We start from the raw sequence: 23,282 nt of genomic DNA, 5'->3' as shown, positions 1-23,282 counted from the left end.
TGTGTGATTGGTGGCTTGTCGTCAGCCAAATCCTAAGTGGCAGGTTGGTCCTGAATAGGGGAAAAAACTGCTTGCTGCCTGTCCATCGAACAACTCAGTTCACAAAACAAGAGAAACAAACTTGCACTCAGTCGCTGATCAATAAACAAAGTGGCGCCCACTGAACATGATTCGCGTCAATCATCTAATTCTTTTTTCTTTCTCGGGTGGTATTGGGGGTCTGTGACGAACACAAGTCCCCTGCGGCGTAAGACGTCAGCCATGTGCACGGCTGGGCAACACCGTAGCATAATACTGCTAGTCCAGACCCTAATTCTCAACACTATAACCTGGCTAAGTTACGTACAGTACTAGGTCCAGGTCAAACAAATGTCTACCGGTAATGAGGAAGGATACTTCGGCTACCGACCCTCAAATTCCGTCGCAACCTAGCGGCCAATTAGATGCCTGCACGGACAATTGATGCCCTCAATTCAACCTATTGACTTGCAATGGCTGAAACCGCCTTCTAAGGAGTATTTGTATACTTGTCAGGTTGAATAGATACTTGACCAGGGTGGGTTTTACTGGATGGCAATATTCGCTAGGTAGAGGTGCTACAGACACATTCGTAAATGATCGCTGGGATAGGCAGTGCTAACATGAGGAGGGCAAGAGGAGAAACGACGAAGACACGCCACACCCACACCCTCACCCACTCACAGTCGCATGAATGCATTGTGGCTTGGAATCATATAATACTAGAACGACTATATACTGTGTCTTGTGTGTACAATAGCGGTGAGCATATCCAAAGAAAAAAGGTGTCCCCAACACGCCAAAGAAGACCCTGAAACGTACCCTGGGGGGCGCCCAAAAAGCCAGTGCGGCACGTCATACATCAAATGTCACAGAGTGGGCGCCACATCCCTACTGCCGATCTCGGCTCCGGCAAATTCCAGGGAGGTTTAGGCAGGGCAACGCACCTAAATCAACCCTAGAATGCTGGTTTGGCAGGGACAACAGGTGTTATACAACTAACAGATAACTTTTGGCAATGCAGTTTTCTATAGTCTAGTCTATCTGGTATACATAGAGTTAGTTGCATACCACACCTTCGGTAAAAAAAAAAAAAAAAAAAAAAAAAAAACGACAAATGCGGCACCGGCATCAACCCTGGGTTGTCGACGACGGAAAACTCGGGGAGTTTTTATCCCAGATCGATTGAGGCCTGCGAAATCGAACACAAACAAGTCGCAAAACCCGCGGTAGCCTTGCCATGCTCAGACGGTTCCTCGGCAGCTTTTCATGTCAGAGAGGGTCGACTTCCTGTCCCCAAAAGGATGTGCAGTATCTTAAGGTTCATCAGGTCAGCATCATGACTCCGACTCTCCGACGAACTTTGTCATCGTCGTTTTCCTATTCAGGATCTTCAGGAGGGCTTTACTGTTATTCTTCAGCTCAGGTCTCGCAAGGTGCTTGCCTGCCTCGTGATCATCGTAAACTACAACCTGGTATCAGCGATCGATCTTCAAGGTTGAATCGGTCTTCGGCTTATACTAGGCAGCTCAGAAAACGCCAAGGCAACGAGCTTGCAAGATGGCAAAGCGAGCTGAGCTGCTTCTCTCATGGGAAACAATATCCAACAAGTGGTGACATCTGCAGAAGACTAGCATGTCTTTGCAAATCAGTTCTGAAGTGATTTCATATTCCAACCAAAGCCCAGCTCCAGCGTGTCCCCAAAGATTGTAGACAACGAGGCGACTGTAAACACTTGGGGATTTATCTCATGTCCTGTAGATTCTCTCGGTGATGAATGCCGCGGGTCTGCTTGAACAAAGAGCCGAGGCTGAACTGGAGACTGGCTACTACAATCTCACAGCCTCCATCGGCAAATTGTTATTCGTCCTTATTTCTACTCTGCCAGAAGGTTTGTGAGATCCGTGAAACCTGTATCACGCCCAATATGAGCTCGTCGTTACGACGGTTATAGTCAAAGCAGCCGTCGGATGAATCGATACCAACTCGGCATGACAGGGTTGGCTTACCATCATATCCACAAGGGGCATGATGATTCTAACAAACTCGTGTTGGATCGTACAGCGAGGCTCTTGCGAGAAAATTGCCCATCAAGCACCGCACGAAAATAATAGTCTTGTTTTTCAGGAACGGCCTCAAGCCTCGTTTCCCGCCGCCCTGCGGATGAGGAATGCCTGTAGTAAATATAACAGTCCGCATCCAGACTTGAAGGCTTTCTTGATATGTGCGACAAGCAGAGAATCCCAGAAACACATGATCAAATCTCCTCCATATCCTCGTCATCCTCCAAATCATCCAGCGGTGGAAAGTCCCCAACCTCGACCCTCTCGGGCCTCACAAACAGACCATGCAGCTGACCCTCACCTTCGCCCCAGTACCTCTTCCCCTTGATGCTTCCGTCGTTCTTTCCCACCGGCTCGTCCAGCCTGACCCCGACCCAGGTGCCGGGGCCGGTGGCGATCTCGGGTACCTCGCCGACGTACATGACGGCCCCTCGGCGGGTGTCCTCACCACCAACCCGGCAACGCTTGCCGACGGCGATGCCCCTCTCCTCGACCTCGCGCGCAAAGGCGGCGACCTTGGCCTCAAGCATCGCCGGCGCGTTGGGATCGAACCGTCCAAGCTTCTGAGCTTTTTTCCACGCCAGGACTGAGTCGGTCTTTTGGGCGTATTCCTCCTCGGGCATCACATACTTGTCGACGTTGGACGTGTCGGTGAAGTTTGGTCGAGCGTTTGGTGGCCGGGTGTCGATGACCTGTGGATGAGGGTTGTTAGTGAGCCTGAAAAGGGGCAACTTTATTTCACCTATCCGCCGTGAAAGAATGTTGGAACCATGAACCAGATAAGGACCATGCTCAATTCTTAGTATACAACAATGCATTTACTAGGCTCAAGCTTTGCTGTGCCCCTGTCGAGGAGTTGAGAGCCCGTTGTCTCTTCGTATCTTGCTCGTGGCAGCAGTTTTCCATGTGCAGGAAAACACGAGATAACCAGCACACTCCTGCAGTACGCTGTGCTGCAAGCATCATCCAACTCACATTAAGCTCAGAATACGGTGTGAGTGGAAACCCAGCCAACGTCGTAGCCTCCTCATCTGCGGCCTCGATGGCAATGGCATCGCCGGTTGCCGTTTTGAGCGACAGCCGCTGACAAGAAGGCGGAATGCCCGTTATGGGCTCCAACTTGGTCTTGAGGGTTGCTATGGTCCACGACGGCGTGATGCGTCGCTCAGACGCTGAGTTCTCTGAGACGATGTGCAGTGAGACGTCTGCCATCTTGAAGACTGATATATCACTCGAAAGTCCACTTGAGGGTCTGTGGGTTCGCGTTATTGTGAGACAACGTTTCCCTGAGGCCTTGAGTTGAACAAGGGCTAGATGTTTGGCCCAATGAAGACTTTATTTGGTATAAATGAATTTGTCAGCTTGGTATCGGGTCCTGCTGGAAGGCTCCATGCAACGGATCCTGATAGAGGTTCGCCAAGCCCAAACCCCAAAGACCTTGCAAGGAACTATTACAGAAGGGATTTGACTCATACAATACTCGATGATTCTCTGGTTAGCAAAGAGAGCCTGTCGGTACTGGCGGAGGTTCAACAGTAAGAGCAAGTAATTCGGTGACGGTTCTGTATCAGACCTACAGACAAGAGCTTAAGGAGATTGAGGAGAATCCTGCCAGAAAATTGAATCCATTATGCACATGTCCACCGCGGGGAGCAGACACACTGGATCTTGGTGGGGAAGTCACGACACAACCACGAAAGGGGGGCCCACTCGAATACATGAACATCCGTAAGTCGGTAGGGTTAGGGTCCAGCCTTTCCATCTGTCTACCAACCCTAGGTAGGTAAGGTATCTATCGTCGTCTTCTTGCTCTCCTCCGCAACCATAACCATCAGAAATACTCAGTTGGACAATAAGTTTGACAAGATACTCCATCAAATACAAAACCAAATTGATCTCTATGCTTACATTACAAATCGGGATCTCGGCAGCTCTTGCTCCTCACACCGCCTAATCGTCAAAACAAAATGATCAAGTCGTCATCACCAACCAATCTGGCTGCATACATGTGCATGATGGAAACCCTCCGTTGTCCTATCGAGGGAACAATCTGTTCGTTGGCAATAGCGTCAATAACTGTAAACCCTTCGGCTTCTCGAACAAACGCTTTGATTGCTGCAGTGCAGGCAGCCGCCCCCATTCTCCCTCTCCCCCACATCTACCCAGCATCCGAGAGGTTCCCTTTGTCTCCCCCGTCACGATATGCCAGATCCGGTCACTGCTGCATCATCTGGGACAGACCGCCACGAGGATAGCTGCAGTTCGAAATGGCAGCTAACCGTGCCCAATTGTTTCAACTGCAAGACAACAATTACAACACAAGCGTGCGGGCCCCTCGGGCAAGTAGTACCGGGCAGTGCCTAGATTGAGGCTGCTTTCCGCAGGCAGGACACGTGGGGGAAGCATCTCAAAAGATTATGATGAGAGGATTGCCAATTCAGGGAGATGCTGCTACCCTATGTGGCCTGCGTTTGCTGCATTTGCAGTCGTCGAGGCCACATGAGACTTGGCACATTTGTCTAGGTATGTATGCTGCTATGTGTTGTACAGCAGACCAGGCATCCGTCTTTTCGACGTCTTTATCCATTGACAAGATCATTTACACCACACAAAGTGCAGAGCGTCAAGGGTTGATCACAACCTATGATAGTGTCGAGTCTTGAGAGGTCAAGGTTCAGATTGCGTCGTCGTGGTAGGGCTTCCATATCGTGAACGATTCCTGCTCGTACATTTTTACGCTTAACGCAGTGTGACATAAGGGCGACTGCATCGCGTCACAGAACAAACGGATTGATGAATGATGTGAGGCAATGTCACATACATCCCATGAATGACAACAATGACGAACAAAGACCTACCCGGGCCGTCTCGCCTCGCCTCAATCCTTGCTTGAACACCATGGCCTGATAAAGATAGCTACCTCATAGATGATAGCACTGCGACTTCCGAAAGACACAGGATAAATTAGTCTCGCATAGACAGACCTGGCCAGGCTGGGTAGGGAAGATGGTTCTACATTGTAGTGGCAGATCAAAGTCAAGATGATGCATCTGGACCGTTTGGCCCCCAGTCTTGAGCACATATCACAAATGCTCCATACCATATGACCATCACAGCTCAGAAGCACTAAAATAAGGGTCTTCCACGCCAACCGTGACGTTACTCACCGGCTAGGATCCTCTGGGCTCCAAGAAACATGCATATTTGGAAACAGGAGGGCTCAACAGAGTCAACAACGGAAGCCACTGCAGATAGATTCAAAGAAGAAATGAGGAACGTCTCACAACAGTAATGCCCGGCTAACAATGGATGGTAGGAGAAGGTTTACCCACTGCGCGCGCCTACGCCACGAAGGCATTGTTTCGGCAGCCCGGGATCTCACCGTCGAGTCGAGGCTTCACCGCCAAAGCAAACAGAGACTGGTGTGAGTACTCTGAACGCACGGTGGAAGAAGCAGGTACGGTACTCAGCCACTGACACCCTTCAGCACCAGCTTCTGAACAAGGCGTACGGCTAGACAAGATCTAGGCAAGTCAACAAAGTAGGGGCAATTTCCGGAACCAGGGGTTGGATCCGGAGAATAGCCCCGGGTGATTCCGCAGCGGGAGGAAAACGACTGGCACAGCTCACCGCCGGTGACGGCAGACACGAACCAGGAACGCTGTTCTCGTTATTGTATTGTATCGCCCGCCAACGAATGACGACAAGGGCATCACTAGCATAATTTTGGGCTTGCTCTTCAGCTGCACAGGGTCTTCCATGGTAACACAACCCCAATGTTCAAATCACAATACGAGCTCGATTGGGGTCACTTTCCGAGACTCGGAAACGTTCTGGGTACAAAGTGCGTGCGCCGGGCGTTTTCGCAACGAGCCAAGACATGAAGAAATAAAAGTATGCATTGACAAACTGCATACGTTTGTGGAGTGGCGTTGCCATTTTGGCGTTGCCATTTCGCAGCCCGAGATCCATCGACAAATCCTTCTGTGGCGTAGCTGAGGCGCTTTTCGGCACCCAAAAAGCACCATTTAGCTCCGTAAAACAACCCCTGCTCAGAACTACGGAGACAAAGGGGAAAGAAAAGGATAAAAAGGATAGAGAGAGCGAGGGCGACACAGACAGAACTAGGAGAGCATAGACGAAAAGCAGCACGACATAAAGGATCGACCGGGTCCCGAAATGCCAAGATCCCGACGGACGCGAGCAAGCAAAGCAAACAAGACAAAACAGGCAAAAATCGAGGAGGCGGCGGCGGATGGGAGGAGAGGGGAGGGGAGGGGGGAGGGAAAACAGAAAGATGCTTATTCGGGCGGATATTAAACTCAAGTAGCGTGCCGTAGTCTTGGGAAACCAATCGTCTGTGAGTGGTTCGTTATTGAGACTGTGCAAACAGATAAAAGGTTTTTTTTTTTTTTTTTTTTTTTTTCGGATTTCCCTCAGCTCTGATTTGCACAACGCTTGTTTTGGGGAGGGGGAAGGGGGTTCGGGCGGCGACATTATGCTTCCCGATCTCCAGACTCCAGCCTGAAAGAAGAAGCCAGAAGCGGCTGTTGGGCATCTTTTTTCCCACCTCAAGAGTCTATTGTTCGGCTTACTGGGGCTCGGTTCAGGCCTGGGCCCTGCTCTTCCAAATTCTGCATGCGACCGAATCAAACAATCTACTGACCGTAGATAGCGCGGGAGAACATTCCAACTCAAGGTGTAGTTCTTTTTTTTCTTTTTCCAATTTTTTTTTTGTGCTGGAATCATAGACTGGCAGGGGGGTGGGTGTGTGGGAATACGACAGAGGGTGGGGAAAGACGAGAGAGAAAAAAGAAAGACGGAAAAGTAAAACATCGGCGCAGAAAGCCAGAGGTTCGCTCGCGACGGAGCCACGTGTCCCAGGAGCTTATGGTCCTGTACGGTAGAATAATGTTAATAATAACAATAATCAACTACAAAAAAAAAGAAAGAATCAGATCAACTTACCATCACGGTCAGAAGGGGCCAAGTATCGGTTTGTTTTTGGAATAGCAGCATTGGTTTTTGGCCCAGGGATACTTGTAAGCTCCTTGGACAAACGGGCGGGACAGTTTGTGTTTTGAGAGCCCGGGGTTGGCCAAGAAAAAAAAATAACTTGAGATGGGCGAACCTACTTTACGGCGCCGGAATTCCGTGACGAAGGGGCATGATCAAGTTTCTGTTCGATCTTGAGTTTGATCAGTTCAATGGCATACTTGTGTGGACAAATAAATAATAATAATAAAAAACGTATCTCTACGACGATGCATCAAGAAAACAAAAACCATGGTCGTCACAACGCTCAAGCAACAAAAGGCAAGCTCGGCACCCCGACAGAAATTCAGCATTTCTCTATCTGTTGCAAGCTGGGCATGAGATTGCATTGAAGAAGTGATTGGCAACTTTTGCATTTGACATGTACTGTAATTACGTGGTAGAGAGAAAGAAGTGGTGCGCGGGGATGAACCAGCCGTTCAGCGTCGTATTCTAAAAGAGTGGCGGGTCTCAGGTGTTTGGACGAAATAAAAGGAGAACGAGTTTTTATTTTAATGGTCTTCAACGCGCATTGCGAAGGGGGCCATGGCGATCATGGTTCACGATTGTGGGCCGTCGATGTTTAACTTGGGTTTAGATGGCGAACAAAGAACGATCAGACACAATCTGGAGCGGGCTGGTTGAAGTATCTAGGCCTGGAGATTATTCTTTGTGTTTATTTATTTTGGTAGCAAAGTAAATAAAAAGGGGGTGCTAACTTGCTAGGGTATCAAAATATGACGTTAGAAAAAAAAAAAAAAAAAGATAATTATACCTGAAGCAAACCTATACTTGGGTACGAATTCGCGACGCAGCATCGTCCATACGCGGCGCTTTAGAGTAGGCATCATGCTTGAGCTACCGGACAGTCCAACATTGCTTAGTCTTGGCAGGGACGTAGAAGTTTAAAAATCCAGTCGAGTGTTGTACCATGATCTGGAAAACGCGGAACTGGAAATGGCATTCCGCCATGATTCCTCCAAGTGAATTTGATAACTGTAATCCACATTAGGACCAGGTCTAGAACTGGACGCTGGTTATTAAGCTTGAGCATCTCGTCATTTACGTCGTACTGCGCAAACAGCTAACTACCTTTTGGCGAGTCAAAAGAAAACTCAAATTGATTAAAGCGGTTTAAAAGAGGGATAGGCACCGCAGAGGTCTGCATGTCAAGTCGGGATGACTGCAGCCCTGTCAGATCGAGGACGGCATACGAGTACAGCGAGCCATGTGTCACTGACGGAACAGTTCTTTCTGCATTTGGGGAATTCCAGTCGTTTCCTTCCAACAAGACGAAAGAGTGGATGAAAAGGGTGTGTGAAAATAGACGAACAATTAATTGTAGACCGAGGTCGACCGACTTTTACAATCAACAACAAAGTAAACAACGTACAAAAGAGGATCATCCATTTTCATTTGCCCTTGACTCTTGTCTACCCTACCACGTTGTAGTTAGTCTTGCCCCAAGTGAGGGATGACGATATACAGAACCGGAAATGTAATAATGTTGATACAGGCTTGAACCTTGGATATCGGGTCACCCCCTGTACATGTACAGTAAGTAGTAAATGTTTGCTGAACCTAACACGCGGTCTTGCGGTAGTGGGAGATTCTGGCCAGCTGACGGCTAATTCCGACAAGAAAAAAAAAAAAAAAAAAGACCCCGACGTACAGTATGGACCCGAGTCGCGGAACACCCAAAAGGGAAGGCGATCAAGGGAGTTGACAAGAGGAGCGAGAACCAAACGTGGGATTCTGAATAAGAAAAATCAAGAGATAAAAACAAAGTAGAGGACAATAAGAGCATGTCATGGTGTAAATTAGTCAAAGGTTTTTCCGAATCAGGGCGCAACCTGAGTCGACATTCGAGGGGCCGAACACAAAAATGGATATGTAGGTACACTTCATCCGGTTTTCGGTATAACTTCATATGGGCCGATGACGAAGTCGTTTGCCAGTACCGACGGGTTTTTAGTTTAGTAGCTGCTTCTTGTACCAGTAGCTCTTTTTTATTTCGTTCTACTTATTTATTGATTTATTCAATTTTTTGCAAAAAAAAAAAAAAAAAGAACAAAGCACTGTATTAATGTAGTCCCGCACCGCACCCTTTTATGGTCTTGCCGTCCAACCGACTGAATGCCTGCAAATCATGCCCCTGCATACAAAAAGAGGCAGGGCTGTTTAAAAAAAAAAAAAAAAAAAAAAAAAAAAAAAAAAAAAAAAAAAAACGGCTCCACCTAGATTTACAATTCGGTACGCTGCCGAAACCGTCTCGCTCGAATGACACGGGTTAGGTTGGGATCTGTCCCTACCTGCCAAGTGTAAAACGGATGAAGATGGAATTGGAAATCTATCTGGTCGTGTGAGATACTCATGTCTGTCGTTCATGGTTTTGTCTCGGTAACAAGGCGTGGATCGTTGGTCAATCAATCCGAGTGTGATCGCTTCGGCTCGTGCTTGTGTCCAGATGAACAGGGCGAGTAGCGTCTTGTTCCCAGCACGCGACCTGTTGAGACAGTGCCTTTTTTTCTCCCTCTTTCTTTCTTTCTTTTCTTATTCTTTTATTTTATGATTACAATTTAATATACCTACGTAGGCATTTTACCAGGGCGAAGCGCTTACACCCGTGATGAATATATATGACTTTTTTTTTTGTTGCTTGCCTGCCGCCGTTTTCTTGCCTGTATGCACACCCTATCCACTTTGCTTGCCTGCCCGCTCCGCCCGCCTGCCCGCTTCAAAAGCTGAGAAAATAGGGTTGCGCAAAAACAAACGTCTCCAATTCAAAGAAAACACACCCCTACCCGTTACCTGGTTCAGAGCTTGTAGCGGCTAAGCACCTTGTCCCTGACCAAGCGGATAATTTGCCATCGGAAAGTTTGCCTTCGAATCGTTAGGCGCAATTTAAATCGTTAGCCAGATCGATTGTTGCATTCAATCCACATTCGTCACTTTCTACGGAGAACTACCACGATAACGTGCTGGTTGTGGAGCGTTGTGATGCAAATGCAAGCAGACCTGTGTCGTGTATACTTTTTAGTGTAATTTCATCTTCTAGAAACAACAGTACGCATTCACTGTTTATTTATTTTATTGTTAGTTTTTTTCTCTTTTTTTTTTTCCGACGATGAAAAAGTAGATATGTAAGATAGATTGGGTTGGAAAATAGTTTAGTCCGGTAGACCGACAACAGACACATCACACCCGCAGCACATGGACAACTCATGGCAAGATCGACCTGCTGGCGACACGGCGAAAAATAGCTGAACAAGCGCCGGTTTCAAACTCGACGTGTGGGCTATGCAACAGGCCTGCTTTGTACATTTCTTCATTACTCGATTGCAACTCTGTTCGCTCCCTCTTCTTGTTATTTTTGCACCTCAACTTTTTATTGCGATCACTTATTAATACGAAGTAATAATAGCCGACCGAACGATTTATATCTTCTCGGCTGACTATGGATCTACCCTGATATTTGTCACACGTCGCGGCTGATTTTGGCGCTCAACTTAGTTCCATCAATGGAATTCCATCCTCCACAAGCCAATGCATCACAATGCTCATGTCTACAGGGGCCTGAAAAGTTGCTGATTTCCATTCTTGTTCTTTTTTGTCTTCATGGTTTTCCGCTACCCTACCTCTAATAAATTGATTTTGCCAACCCGCCATTAGCCTAGATTCCACTAGAACTAGGGGTCGAAAGAAATCAAAAATAAAAACCTAAGATCGGTTTGACCACATGTCGCCCTTTAGCAAAAAGGAAATCCTAGACTGGTCTTGGCTACGTCAAGATTTTCTAGCGACACGCCTGTCGAAACAACTTGCGAGCTCTCCATGCATGAAATGACTGCGTGTCCCCTATCAAGCTCCCATGGGCACCCCTGATTACCATCTTGTTTCTGCTTCTGCTGATATTCGTCGTCCTGGTTTGCCGAGCTGTTCTGCTTACCCCAACAAGCAAACCGTTCGAGGAAAAGCAACCAAAACCAGGTCCCGCAATCATGCTCTGGGGTTCGGGCCTCCGTTAGTTTCGCTGCGATTGACCTGGTTGCCCAACCCAGTCCGCCGCAACAGTGCAACAACCTTTTTAGTTCGTGTCCCCGAAATTCCCTTCTCTCTCTTGCCATGATCCCTACTCATTGAGTACCTGCCTACCAAAGTAACCTGACCGTCAAGAATCCCTTGCAAATCCCGAAACGGGCCTGGATTGATGGGAAAAGGCTCTACCATGCTAAATAACATTTGGGCCTTAGTGGGTCAACCAACTGTCAAGGACATGGGCAGGAAACAGTCTTGATGGACGGTACCATCGGGAAGGAGCACCGGGTGCTTACTGTACGCAGACACAAAGAGACTGTGCTGTAACTCTGCAGTATTCTGGGCAGGTACGGGAGAAGCACCCGGGTACGGTACAAATACAGGAAATGGCGACAAAAAGGAATCTTGTGGATGCCGTACTTGCCCAGGTAGGTAAGGTAAGGTAGGTAAGGTAGGTACCTGGTAGGTAGCCACACCACCTAAATTACCTGTCCTAGGAGCTGAAAATACTTCATAGGTTGTAGCCTGTCGACCCTATCCGTACCAAGAGATTCAAGCTAGGCATATACTTTCTTTTTGTCTAGCTACCTCAGGTACTCGAGATCCCCGAGATGTCCGACCCTGGTTTTCGACTCGATACATCTGATCTTCTCACTTTTTGTTCATTTTCCCCCATTTCTTCTTATTCCTGGAAACGCCAGAACCATTGACTCGGTGATCCTCCACAACGAGATCAAGCGGCGGCTTAGCTTTCTTTGTCTCAAAACAGCCACCGGAGGCGGGAAATCTACCGATTGTCAGATAATCGCAATGTCGCTGGCCAAAGAACAATGAGATACGACATGCTCTCATAGGTACCGATCCACAGCCTCTCTCTTTGGGTCTCTTGCTGCCCATCTGCATGCTGCTCGTTCGCTCCCGCTCTTTAGCTTATCCCAACGAAGGTGAATGGCTTGCTAATCGGGGATTGCCTGTTTGCTTTTTCACTTTGTCCCCACCTCAGGGATATTTCGTTTCCATGGATCATTGTACTTTTCATTTCCTCCGGCAAACAGGTTTGGCATGATGATACCCTCGATCTTCAGACGTAGTAGCAGGAGCCTCCGGTTCCTGTCGCTGGCTTGACGAACTCATATAACAAAGCCACGTTAAGATGCCTGGTCACAGGTTGACATGGAGGATGCACACCCACTCTCCTCCAAACCATTCATCTCATCTCATGTTATCCCATCCCGTCAGATTATGCACCAGAAGTATGGCCTAGACCCAGGAGACCTTCGAGACACCAACGACTGACAAGGAACATTTGCCTACTGTACTCAGAAATGTACCGAAGCAAGGTATCCAACTTACTCTCTTTTTTTCCCCACCAATAATCGAGACTGTTGGTCCCACAGCTTAGGTTTTTTTTTTTTTTTTTTTTTATTCTCTCTTTATCCCTCTCTTCCTCAAAGACAGACAGCAAAGAAGCATGGTCACTCGCATCATCTGCACATACACGCGCAGTAGGTTGGAGGTAGGTACCTTGCCTTCCCGTCAACCTCACCCCCCCTCCATCTGCACACCCCAGTCCGATCTTTTCAGCAAATCTGGATCGAATATTTGCTAGCGTTATTGATGCATCTTCCCCAACTCTAGCACCCTTGCATACTCTTCTTCTCACTGCCGCTCCACCCACTCGCCCACCCATTTACCGGTATTCATTCACCCATTAATACTACCGTATGTACATACTGTACTGTACAATCCTCGGTAGCTCGTCATCCCTATCTTCGAACCCTGGAGCCTGCCGCCCCCCACCAGGTTACACGTACTATTCCTTGGCTATAATAAGCTAGAAGCAGAGTAAAACTACAAACACACTGCCTACTGCCCTCCTCTTGACCCTCTTTACCACTGACAAGCCAATCCCACCCACACACCATTCAAAGTACCGAGCCCATAGGTACCTACCTACTGCCTAGACGAGCTACCTGACATACCCAGCTGGGCTGCCAGCCCTACGATTCGCCATTCAAGTCTTCCCAACGCAACCCCGACCAACCTTTGTCCAACCGACTTTGCGCATCTTCCCGAAGAATATCCAATTCTTGTTCTCCATTATCTCTACTTTCCCTTAAACTCCTTGCCCACCGCCTATTCCCCTGTCCCCTGCCCAGGTTTGGCCAACATGACAAGGTAGCCAACGGTCAACAGCCGAAGAGGAATACCGCGACAAACCAGTCCAGGGGTTGGAGCGGTCAGACGACACTACGATGACTACTGCTACTGCTTGCGGCAGAGAGCCCATCTGAACCGAGCAAAGTTCTACCACGCAACTAGCCGGCCTGACTACTTGACGTACTATCCCGTCGGTCAGCCTGCCATTTCCTTGTCGGACTCCCGTCCTTGACTTTCATCCAGTCCGATATACATCTGCGCGTGGTGTCTCTGTCATTGGCTACAACTTTGTCGGGAAACGCCTAATATGGTCTGGTCGAGACTCGGTACCCCTAGTAGACCACACACTATCCTCCTAATAAAGAAAAAGCCCACCCCTGGTCGAACTCTGATATTTCTTTTCTGTCAAGCATCAAGGGTTTTCTATACCAGCTGCTGCCACACTTCTCCCACAAACTAGCCTTCTACTTTCAGGCCTTTCCCCTCCTGCACGAGAACTACCCAGTGCCTCTCCTGCTTGTACGCTGCACCAGATTCATACTTGGTTCTTCGGTCTCTTGTTGCGGTTCCCCACGGACCAGAAAGCCGGGCTGCACCGTGTTATAAGGTCAGCAAGGGTCCAAGGTCTCGTGCTGCCAGGGAACTTGGGCCTCGTTCAATATTTCTCAGTTGCGCAACATCAACCTGGCCAAACTCTCCGAAATTGCTGCACTTTGTTATCCTCAACACTTTTTTTCTCACCTGCTATTCTGCCGCCCAAACAGTCTTCAACATCGCAGCTTGAAAATCACGCCAGTCCATCTGCCTCGCCGCATACCGACGAGCGCCGCGCAGCTTGCTTGCGCCGATGACCACGGCCCGCCGCTCAAGGCAAAGGTAGGCGAGACACCGCCAACGTGGATATCGCCTCGCTCCTCAAGGGTTCCGACTCAAATGAGTCCTCGGCCGCTCGTCCGCATCAAGCCCAGTCGACCTCTGAGTCCCCGCCGACGGCACCGACAGCAACCACCACAAGCGGACCGCCGTCGTACTATTCCTCGTACACTCCAAATATCACGCCGCCCTCTACATTAACACCGCCGCAGTATACATCGGGCGCATTTGGCCCCGGGCCTGGTCCATCCTACGCACCGCCTCCGCCATTACTGGGACCGGGACCGGGGCCGGTAACGGGACCAGCCCCTGGTACATCTTTTGCACCCGCGCCAAGTTACGGCCCCGCGGGTACGCCTGGATTCACGCAGGGCCTGACGGCTGTTCCAGGCTCTGGTGCCGTCGGACCTCCTCAAGCCAGGAGGACAATGGCGCCGCACATGGCTGAGGGGCCCCAGGCCGCCAAGAAACAGAGTAAATGGACTCCAGAAGAAGACGCCATCATCATAGAGCTTCGTGGCAGTGGCATGAAGTGGGATGAGATATCCAAGCGCTTACCGGGTCGTAGCTCCATTAGCTGCCGGTTGCATTATCAGAACTATCTTGAAAGGCGAAGTGAGTGGGACGAAGAGCGTAAGAACAAACTTGCGAGGCTATATGAGCGGTAAGTATTGATCTCAACTGTCTTCAGACACGACACACACGTCATGTCCGAGCCAGTAAACAAGCTGTCACTATAGGAAAAACACGAATAGCGGCTAATCACTTTAATTCATCTCAGACTGAAAGCCGAAATGTGGGCCAAACTTGCAGAGGAGATGCAAGTGCCTTGGCGAGCAGCCGAGGCAATGCATTGGCAGATTGGCGAGCACGAGATGGCACGTCGTGCAGGCACTACCCCCTTTTCTCTATCTGGAAGCAGCGTAGAGAACCCTCACCACCGATCCTCACCTTCTCGAGGTCATCACCACCACGCACATTCGCAAACCAGCGTTCCACGCGATTTTTACGGCGGGCGTGGCACCCCGGGTATGCCAACACATCTTCCGCCCGGCCGATCCCTTGTCACCAGACCACAAAGTCAACACGAGCTAGGCGACCCGGGAATGATGTATGGCAGTGCCCCGCTGCCTTGTCACAACCTCGCACCCATACATACTGGGGCACTTCCACCGCCAACCGCGGGCCGAGGTGGCGGCATGCTTCCTGGGGTTTCAGAGCTCACAACTGGTGTGAGCCCATATAGCACGCCAGCATACTCCATGGGAATGCCCGGTACCAGCCCCGTGCATAGCCAAACTGCAAGCCCAGGACCATTTTTGTCGACGCCGTCGTCATACCAACTCATGGATCCTTCTGGTGTCAAGAGGCGCGCAAGCCCTGGCTATGGTCCTGAAGCGAGTCGTCGGAGGCAATACGACCCACGCTCGGATGAACAGAGCGAGCTTGCAAGTCGCCGCATGATGTAGAAACTCTATAAAGCGTTGAGGAAAACCAACGATACGGGACTCTCCATTAACCTCGCACCTAGCTTGCAGCACCCTGTGCACGTTCTGTTTACAAAGACGTTTTCTTTTTTTTCTTTTTTTTTTCTTTTTTCAAAACGGCAATTACCCGCAACATCGCTGTCATTTTTGGCATACTGAACTCAAGGCCTCTCCTTACCTTTGCTGTTTCTTTTTTTTTTTTTTTTTTTTTTTTTTTACTGGCGGTTCTTGATACGAAGCGAACATTGCGCAATGGCGTTGGGTGTGGTTAGAGTTCACATCAGAGGTGCCGTGCTGCTAGGCGGCTGACCAAAAGAGGAGTTGAGATTTTTTGGATGGAGGATTGGGGACGATTCATGACGGTAGACTTTTGTTCTTGTACGGTGGAGATATGTTTTTTCCCCTTGTTTCTCGTTTCTAATGAACCTTGTCTTATGGTTTTGCTCATTTTGTTTTGTTTACTATTCTTTATTTTATCCCCTTTACATCACTACCCATCTTACAAGCGCCACTGGGTTGCTTTGCTTTTGTTTAATTTATTTTTTCTCTGATTTAGAGATGACGGCGACGTGGGTGGCATTCAGATATCCTTGATACGATGGTTCTGCATTCCCAGAGCCTTTGCTGACATTTTATGGATAGATAGTCATGCGTCACTACTTATGATGGGCGTTAGATTTGTATGTTCATCCTTTTTTTCAATTGGTTTTCTCAGTGACTCGGCTGTGAGTTTTAAAACAAAATATTGCTGGGAGTGACTAGGACGGTGCCGCTCTGCTAGCGACGGCCCACCAGTTATCTCTATCATAACCACTGCTTAGCACCCGCCCTTGGGCCGCGATAATGTCCTCTTCAAGCTCGCCTTCTCTATACAGGTGGTAATACCGCTGGAACGTCTGATCAGGCTTGCCAACGGCTTGCGGGGAACTTTTCTCTACATCCTGTCCAATTTTCTGCCCCTCTTGGCCATCAACGGCGGCGGGGCGTTTTTGAATTCCTTTCTTCTTCTCTCTGCCCTGATCTCCTTTCATGACCCAAGGCACCAAAAGGTCCTGCTCCCCTCCCTCACCCCAACCCCTCCGGCTAGACGACTGCTCCAGCGCCCAGACGAAGATCATGACGGTCCCGCCGCCTCCCGCCCTGCCGGACTCGGCACCAAGATCGGCATCGTCAAACGACGGACCCGGCGGCGTCAGGCAACGCAGGATCTCGGCCACAGCGGCGACGCGTCGGGCGCGCGTACTCATGTGGTGCACGACGGCGATACAGATGGCAAAATCGGCGCGGGCATCGCGGAACGGCAGGGCCAGGCCGTCTGCCACCAAGGCCTGGTTGTTTTGTTGTTTTTGTTGGCCGGCGGAGCGTGCCGCGAGGCCGACCAGCTGGTCGCTGCGGTCGCTGGCTAGGGCGAAGCAGGTCCCCGGCACGCACGACAGGTACTTGCCGTTGCCGCAGCCGACGTCCAGGCCCAGGGAGCCCGGTGGGCGCGAGGCCAGGTACGCGGCGACTAGGGGCCAGGGCTTGTGGCGGGTCGCGGAAAAGTGCGGCGCGATGGTGTTGTAGACCTGGTGGACGTGCTGGGCCTCGTACGACTCTGCGTTGGTGGCGTCGGGTGCAGGGGCCGGGGTTGAGGGGGTGGCCCTGGAGGAGAGTGTAGTGTTGGTAGTGTTGGTGATAGTGGTAGCATTAGCAGTCGCAGTAGCCGCGGGTTCCGATGGGATGACGGAGTTGTCGTCAACGTTCCTGTCCCCTGCTACTGCTAGTTGCGTGGCCGCCATGCTGGCCAAAGAATTCTTTTTTTTTTTTTATTCTTTTTTTTCTTTTTTTTTTGTCTTCTCCAAAATCAACCAGCTGCGCTGTAATCGTGTAGTTGGCGGTAGTGGGGAAGTAGGCAGGCCCCTTAACCGACCAAACGGCTAGGGAGGGAAGTTTTGCGGCTGGGGCGGGTAGGGCTAGCTGGTTCTAGTTTATTTCTTGGTGGAATTTTAGAACCGAGGCGTACGATGCGCCGGTGATCCAACAAGCTTCTCAGTTCAGCTGAGGTGTCTCAAAATAGCGTCCAAACTAGGTGCAGTCTGCTAGCTGACGATATCTCTTTGCCTTGTTAATCTTTTTTCTTTAAATCACCTGGCTTTCAACATTTGTAGAAACACGCCCCCCTGGTGCCTCTCAGTCTACGCTTCCCCGTTGATCGAACTTCGGGGTAGTTATGGTACTTGCTCAAAGCAAGTGATCGAGATTTGAGGTCATTAACGTGAGTTTAACCGGTCTGTAACACTTGGAGAAGGTATCAAAAAAGCAGCTGGACGTCGTTTTGGTTGGCAGCACATCTCTAGCGGTGTCATCATGAGCTTTTTGCGCTGTCTTTCTGAGATTTCACCCCGCGGTAGCGCCCCACTATGATGAAGGCGTGGTAGTACTGGGCTGAATGTGGGGCTGCTTCGACTACGTACACGTTGGGTTTGACTAGCCGCGCCAATTTGGGACATGACGACAATGGATAAATGAGGCAGGCAGCAAGGCATGCATGTTGGCAAAGAAATGCATTGTCGGTATTTGAATTCCCACCTTTCTTCTCACTGTGCACCTTAGTATATATCAAACTCCCCAACTGCCTCCCTCACAAGCTTGATGGCTCTAATGAATTCTGCCGTCTTGGAATTTCAATGCTCCAATGTCCGTCCCCCATCAGCCACCGAACTTATTTGAACTGGAGGGGCCTAAAGGGAAAAGCCGAACAACTTGGCGAACACCCTCGGCACTGATGCCGAACCCTACACGAAGGGCCTAGGCTAGCTGCTACGGGCCGACTCCCAAAATAGATAACAGTAATGGTTTGGACTTTTCCCCCCTCTCGCTTTTTTTTTTTCTTTTATTCTTTTCTTATGTAAGTCTGAGCACGTAAAAAGCAAACTTTCACTTAGACTTTGAGGGAAGCATTCTCGGCTAATTAGTCAACATGAGTAAAATTCTCCGATTGATTAAATACCTTGCATGGTACCTAGATGCCTAGGTAGTATTCAGGTACTTGCATGGTAGGTACCTATCTACCAGTAACTTGCATCGTGAGATTATTACTAGGTTGCACCTCACCTGTTGTCCCTGTCATTTAGTGGTTAACGATCGATATGCTGTTTTGGGAACATTAATAAGTTGGAACCTAATCCAGAAGGTGGGGCCTTACAAGGGGGTTTATGGAGGGGGTGTTTAGGCGAGTGACAAGCTTTTTTCAACTTCTTTTGCCAGTTAGTTAGTTACCCTTCGTACTCGCTTTCGCGTCTCTTGCAGTTTCTGTTCGTCATCAATCCTAAAATACATCCCGAATCTGATCGCTGAGTACCTACCTTACTCACCTACCTTACTAAGGGTAGGTGAGCGAGGTAGCTTCCACAATAATGCTCTCTTGTCCAGTGGGGATTTTGATTAAATTCCCATCTGTTGGTCTGTCAGAAACAAAACATCTCCAACGGACCTGCATGCCGCTAACGATGTTTTCTGGAAATCAATTGAGGTGAAACACGTTGGAATGGACGAGGTTTGTCTGATGCTTGGAAATAAAACCAAAGGAAAATTAAAAAATCCCATCAGCCAAAACGGCATTTTACTGACAATCCGATAAAGCCAAAGAGCGAGAATGAATCAAAGTAAAATAAATAGAAAAGAAAAAGTTTCAGAATCAGCGACCGGACAGGCTCGGAAGCATAACTATATATCAACAGGGCTCGCTTTGGGATGACCGCAACAAACTCACAAACGTCAAGTTCTCGCCTCAATCCCCAACCTCCGTCCGGAAATTGCGACTGGATGAACCAACCCTTGCCGTGTCCAGCTGCCGTTCGTTTTCCAGAGCCTATATCGATCACTCTGTTCGTTCATCCCATCCAGCCAGCCCAATCCCGGGAAAATCAAGAGCCTGATACTAGCCCTGGTTTCCACTTCCCGCTTCACATCTGTTACAAACCACCCTCCCATTCCAGGGATCACGCCTTTCCTGTGTTTAGCGGACTCTTGGGGTCGTAGACATCAGAGGTGATCAACTCTGGGTACTTGACGCCACCCTGCCTGAGCGTCTCCTCCATGACCTCCATGATGGCAATGCTCTCCTCGTGAGGTAGCCCCTCGCTCTCGAGCCTGCCGTCCCGCAGACACCGGGCAGCCTCGTCAGCTTCCCAGTACATACCATGGCCCCAGCCGCCGCGCTTTTCGTCCTTGGGGAACGGACATTCGACCACCTCGGGCTCCTGCTGACCCTTGCGGATGACGTGGAACTTGAAGGGCTTGGCGGCCACACCGTAGACTGCTATCTCGCCGCCGCTGCCCTGGATTCTGATCGTCGGCCCGGCGGTCCACTTGCCGTCGACGTCCGACGCCACGCGGAGCGACGTCATGGCCACGCCGACCGCCTTGTGCTTGGGGAACCCCACCAGCACCGTCGTGGTCTCGTCGGTGCCCGTCACGTCGTACCGCATCACGTTGGCCGTCACGGTGGGCTTTTCCTTACTGCCCGCCGCCTGCGTGTGGTACAGCGTCTGGAACACCCAGGTGAGCGAGTAGATGCCCAGGTCCAGCAGCGCACCGCCGGCCAGGTCCGGGTTGACCATGCGGTTGCTGTTTTCAAAGTCCAGCCCGCCGTCGGCGGCGCTGTTGTTGAAGGAAAAGTCGGCCATGACGCGGTACACGCTGCCGATGGCGCCCGACTTGATGAGCTCGCGGATCTTGATGCTGAGCGGGAAGTAGCGCGTCCACACGGCCTCCATGAGGAACAGCTTCTTGGCCTTGGCCGTCTCGATCATCTTGCGGGTCTGCGCGGCCGTCACGGTCAGGGACTTCTCGCACAGCACGTGCTTGCCGGCCTCAAGCGCCAGCATGGCGTTTTGGAAGTGGTGGCTGTGAGGCGTGGCGACGTAGACTATGTCGACGTTGGGGTCCGCCACCAGCTCCGCGTACGAGCCGTAGGCCTTGGCGTCCTGGTTGGGCGCATCGATCTTCTTGAGGAAGGCGGCCGCGCGGTCGGCCGAGGTGGACGACGCGGCGGCCACCACGTCGTGCCGCACGTCATTGACGTCGCGGATGGCGGGGTCTGTGAGGAGATCCTTGGCAAAGGCTGGAGAATGGGTTGTTTGGTATGTGAGTGATAAGTTTTTTTTTTTTTTTTTTAAAAAAAATATATATAATTATTTCATTTTGGGTCGTTTTCTGGTGGATTGTGTGAGTTGGTGTAGTAGTACATACTCTCGGCTATGCCTCCAGTAGCCATGATTCCCCATTTTACCGTGAATGTGGACGACGTCATCTTGAGACTGGGGTGTTGAGTTGCTGACTTGATGCAAAGTAAACGCCTCGAAGCTTAGTTGTGCACTTGATTAACTTCCTAGCCTAATTCGTTATGTAAAAGTCTGCAAGACGTGATATATTTTGTTGGTGTCTTTGATATATGTTCGTTAGATCAATCACCAAACCACCCCGGGAGCCTTTTAAAAGCAAAGATGCGGTATTTTATACTTTCGGCCGGGCCCCGTTCCCTCCCTGCCTAATCCGACCTAGCAGCCGTTCTTCTTTGGTGCACACATTTTTAACCCCCGCAACCCCGGGATGCTTCATCCCATCGGCACCGTCGAGCCGTCACCCCGCCGGTAATGCCCCGCCCATTACAATGTAATGCCCCGCTCGGGCGCCGATGCACCCTGGCTGCTGCAGATTGACACTCTATGACCTACCTACATACATACAGTAAGGTAAGATAAGGTAAGGTATATTTTGCTGTACATCAAGCTGCAGGCACATTACCCGCTTGCAGCAGGAACAACCAACCCCAAGACCCCGCACCAATCCAATGACGTTGGCAAACAAAGCTCAGATCGGCCTTGGGTAGGTAGCATTGTGAAATGGTTGATCGATTCTGCACAGGTTGTTTGTCATCAATCTTGTCCACTCAAATAGCAAAACGACGGCTACTTACAGAAGCTGAGGCGCTTATTTTTATATCTTGTACTGTAGGTTCCATTTAACCCAATGAGATTGAATTTCTCCTCGCCACTGCAGCAGGAAAGAGCAAGGTTTTCGTTCTCAACGGGTTCTTCCTACTTTTGTTGAATGCACTTGGAGTCTCACATGTTTCTGGGCAGTCTCGCAGCAGCTTTTCTCCCTGCCAATGGGATACCAAATATCTGCATACCTATACAAGATTTAGAATAAACACGCCATTTCCTTTTCAGATACAATTATCTCAAAGTCTAGTGACCGGATACCAGGTTATAAATGATTCTCAAGATAATATCGAACAGCCGTCTGTTAACATTGCAAACAGCCAAACTCAACCTTTTGTCACGCCACCAAAGTCAACGTCATCGACAACGCCTTGTTTACAATTCGCCTCAAGGTATTTACTACAACATTAAGCCGCTTGCTTTTCAATCCTCGGCAGCCATGTCGTCGACCACAAAACGCACACCCGGGCCACACACAGCCTCGGCATTGGCGGCGGACCACATACTCACCACGGGCGCCGTCATGCCCAGGTTGATGTACGGCACGGCGTGGAAGAAGGAACGGACGGCAGACCTGGTGTTCGAGGCCCTCCAAATCGGTTTCCGCGGCATCGACACAGCCGCCCAACCCCGCCACTACCGCGAGGATCTCGTCGGAGAGGGCGTCCGGCGCGCCGTGGCCGCAGGCATCGTCTCTCGCTCCGACCTCTTCCTGCAGACCAAGTACTCGCCCCCACCCGCGCAGGACGTCTCCAACATGCCCTACGACGCGAGCTTGTCCGTGACGGAACAGGTCCGCGTGTCGGTCGCGTCGTCGCTGCGCAACCTGGCCGCCACCACCGACTCAGACGACGAGTCCTACATCGACTGCCTCGTGCTGCACTCGCCGCTCGATACCCCCGCCGGCACGGCCGAGGCGTGGGCCGCCATGGCTTCATTTGTCCCGCACAGGGTGCGCGCCCTGGGCATCAGCAACGCGAGCATTGCCGACGTGGAGATGCTGCTCGACGGGCCCATGCCGACGCCCACGACGACTCCCATGCCGCCCGTCGTGGTGCAGAACCGCTTCTACCCGGGCAGCCGCTACGAGGTCCCGCTTCGGGCGCTGTGTGCGTCGAGGGGGGTGGTCTTTCAGGCCTTTTGGACGCTCAGCGGCGACGGCGGGAAGCTGAGGCAGCGGGCGGGCTGCATCAAGCGGATCGTCGAGGCGTGTGGTGTCTATCCGGCGGTTGCGCAGTATGCGCTCGTCCTGGGTCTCGGTGGGATTAGCATCTTGGACGGTACGACGGATCGGTCGCACATGGTGGCGGACTTGGAAGGTATTGATCGGGTGGGCAGGTGGGTGGAGGAGGATGAAGGGAGGAAGGCTTGGCAGGAGTGTTTGGCCGAGTTTAGGGGCATCATTGAAGGTTCTTATACCTCCAGGGATTAACTCAAGAAAATGAAAAGCCACGCGATACCCCTGGGCCCCCTTCCCAAGGACACTCGGCCGGTCGAAGTCGTGCCTGCTGCTGCGGCTACAATGGTCTGGGGTGGACTTTTAGTATTATTTTCGGATGTAAACAAATATATAAATACATAAATAAACTCGTGAAAGATCCCTGGACTATAGCCACTGGTGT

At 50.4% G+C, this 23,282-nt stretch overlaps 7 protein-coding genes across 7 annotated transcripts; 2 read left to right on the top strand and 5 right to left on the bottom strand.

The window, feature by feature from the left end:
• Positions 1-2,003: 2,003 nt before the first annotated feature.
• PgNI_00212 (uncharacterized protein) lies at positions 2,004-3,711 on the bottom strand. Its single transcript, XM_031120294.1, has 3 exons — positions 3,557-3,711; positions 3,057-3,414; positions 2,004-2,773 (listed from the first exon to the last, which is right to left on the bottom strand). Exons 2-3 carry the CDS (start codon positions 3,291-3,293, stop codon positions 2,276-2,278), a joined length of 735 nt encoding a protein of 244 aa, XP_030987813.1. The 5' UTR covers positions 3,294-3,414; positions 3,557-3,711; the 3' UTR covers positions 2,004-2,275.
• A 1,675-nt stretch (positions 3,712-5,386) lies between these two features.
• On the top strand, positions 5,387-5,509 carry PgNI_00211 (uncharacterized protein; the record flags this gene model as incomplete). The annotated part of the gene is made up of 1 exon (XM_031120293.1): positions 5,387-5,509. The coding sequence occupies one exon, from the start codon at positions 5,387-5,389 to the stop codon at positions 5,507-5,509; it is 123 nt and encodes a 40-aa protein (XP_030987816.1).
• A 934-nt stretch (positions 5,510-6,443) lies between these two features.
• Positions 6,444-7,235, bottom strand: PgNI_00210 (uncharacterized protein; the record flags this gene model as incomplete). Its single annotated transcript, XM_031120292.1, has 2 exons — positions 7,050-7,235; positions 6,444-6,977 (listed from the first exon to the last, which is right to left on the bottom strand). Coding segments are annotated over exons 1-2 (585 nt in total), but the record flags the coding sequence as incomplete, so codon positions are not given.
• Positions 7,236-11,114: 3,879 nt separating this feature from the next.
• Positions 11,115-11,255, bottom strand: PgNI_00209 (uncharacterized protein; the record flags this gene model as incomplete). Its single annotated transcript, XM_031120291.1, has 1 exon — positions 11,115-11,255. One exon carries the CDS (start codon positions 11,253-11,255, stop codon positions 11,115-11,117), a length of 141 nt encoding a protein of 46 aa, XP_030986526.1.
• Positions 11,256-16,431: 5,176 nt separating this feature from the next.
• PgNI_00207 (uncharacterized protein) lies at positions 16,432-17,451 on the bottom strand (the record flags this gene model as incomplete). The annotated part of the gene is made up of 1 exon (XM_031120290.1): positions 16,432-17,451. One exon carries the CDS (start codon positions 17,449-17,451, stop codon positions 16,432-16,434), a length of 1,020 nt encoding a protein of 339 aa, XP_030986529.1.
• Positions 17,452-19,653: 2,202 nt separating this feature from the next.
• Positions 19,654-21,139, bottom strand: PgNI_00206 (uncharacterized protein; the record flags this gene model as incomplete). The annotated part of the gene is made up of 2 exons (XM_031120289.1): positions 20,906-21,139; positions 19,654-20,777 (listed from the first exon to the last, which is right to left on the bottom strand). The coding sequence occupies exons 1-2, from the start codon at positions 20,964-20,966 to the stop codon at positions 19,654-19,656; spliced, it is 1,185 nt and encodes a 394-aa protein (XP_030986530.1). The 5' UTR covers positions 20,967-21,139.
• Positions 21,140-22,099: 960 nt separating this feature from the next.
• PgNI_00205 (uncharacterized protein) lies at positions 22,100-23,092 on the top strand (the record flags this gene model as incomplete). Its single annotated transcript, XM_031120288.1, has 1 exon — positions 22,100-23,092. One exon carries the CDS (start codon positions 22,100-22,102, stop codon positions 23,090-23,092), a length of 993 nt encoding a protein of 330 aa, XP_030986527.1.
• Between the last annotated feature and the right edge of the window lie 190 nt (positions 23,093-23,282).

Source organism: Pyricularia grisea, assembly GCF_004355905.1.
Source record: "Pyricularia grisea strain NI907 chromosome Unknown Pyricularia_grisea_NI907_Scaffold_1, whole genome shotgun sequence".
Lineage (NCBI taxonomy): Eukaryota > Fungi > Ascomycota > Sordariomycetes > Magnaporthales > Pyriculariaceae > Pyricularia > Pyricularia grisea.
This window is presented reverse-complemented; position numbering and strand designations above follow the sequence as displayed.

What these genes read in the sequence shown, in the direction of transcription:
- PgNI_00212 (XM_031120294.1), bottom strand. Translation starts at nt 3,293, where the DNA reads ATGGCAGACGTCTCACTGCACATCGTCTCAGAGAACTCAGCGTCTGAG. An exon ending in CACCGTATTCTGAGCTTAAT is followed by an intron (nt 2,774 to 3,056) that starts GTGAGTTGGATG and finishes CCTCATCCACAG; the next exon opens with GTCATCGACACCCGGCCACC.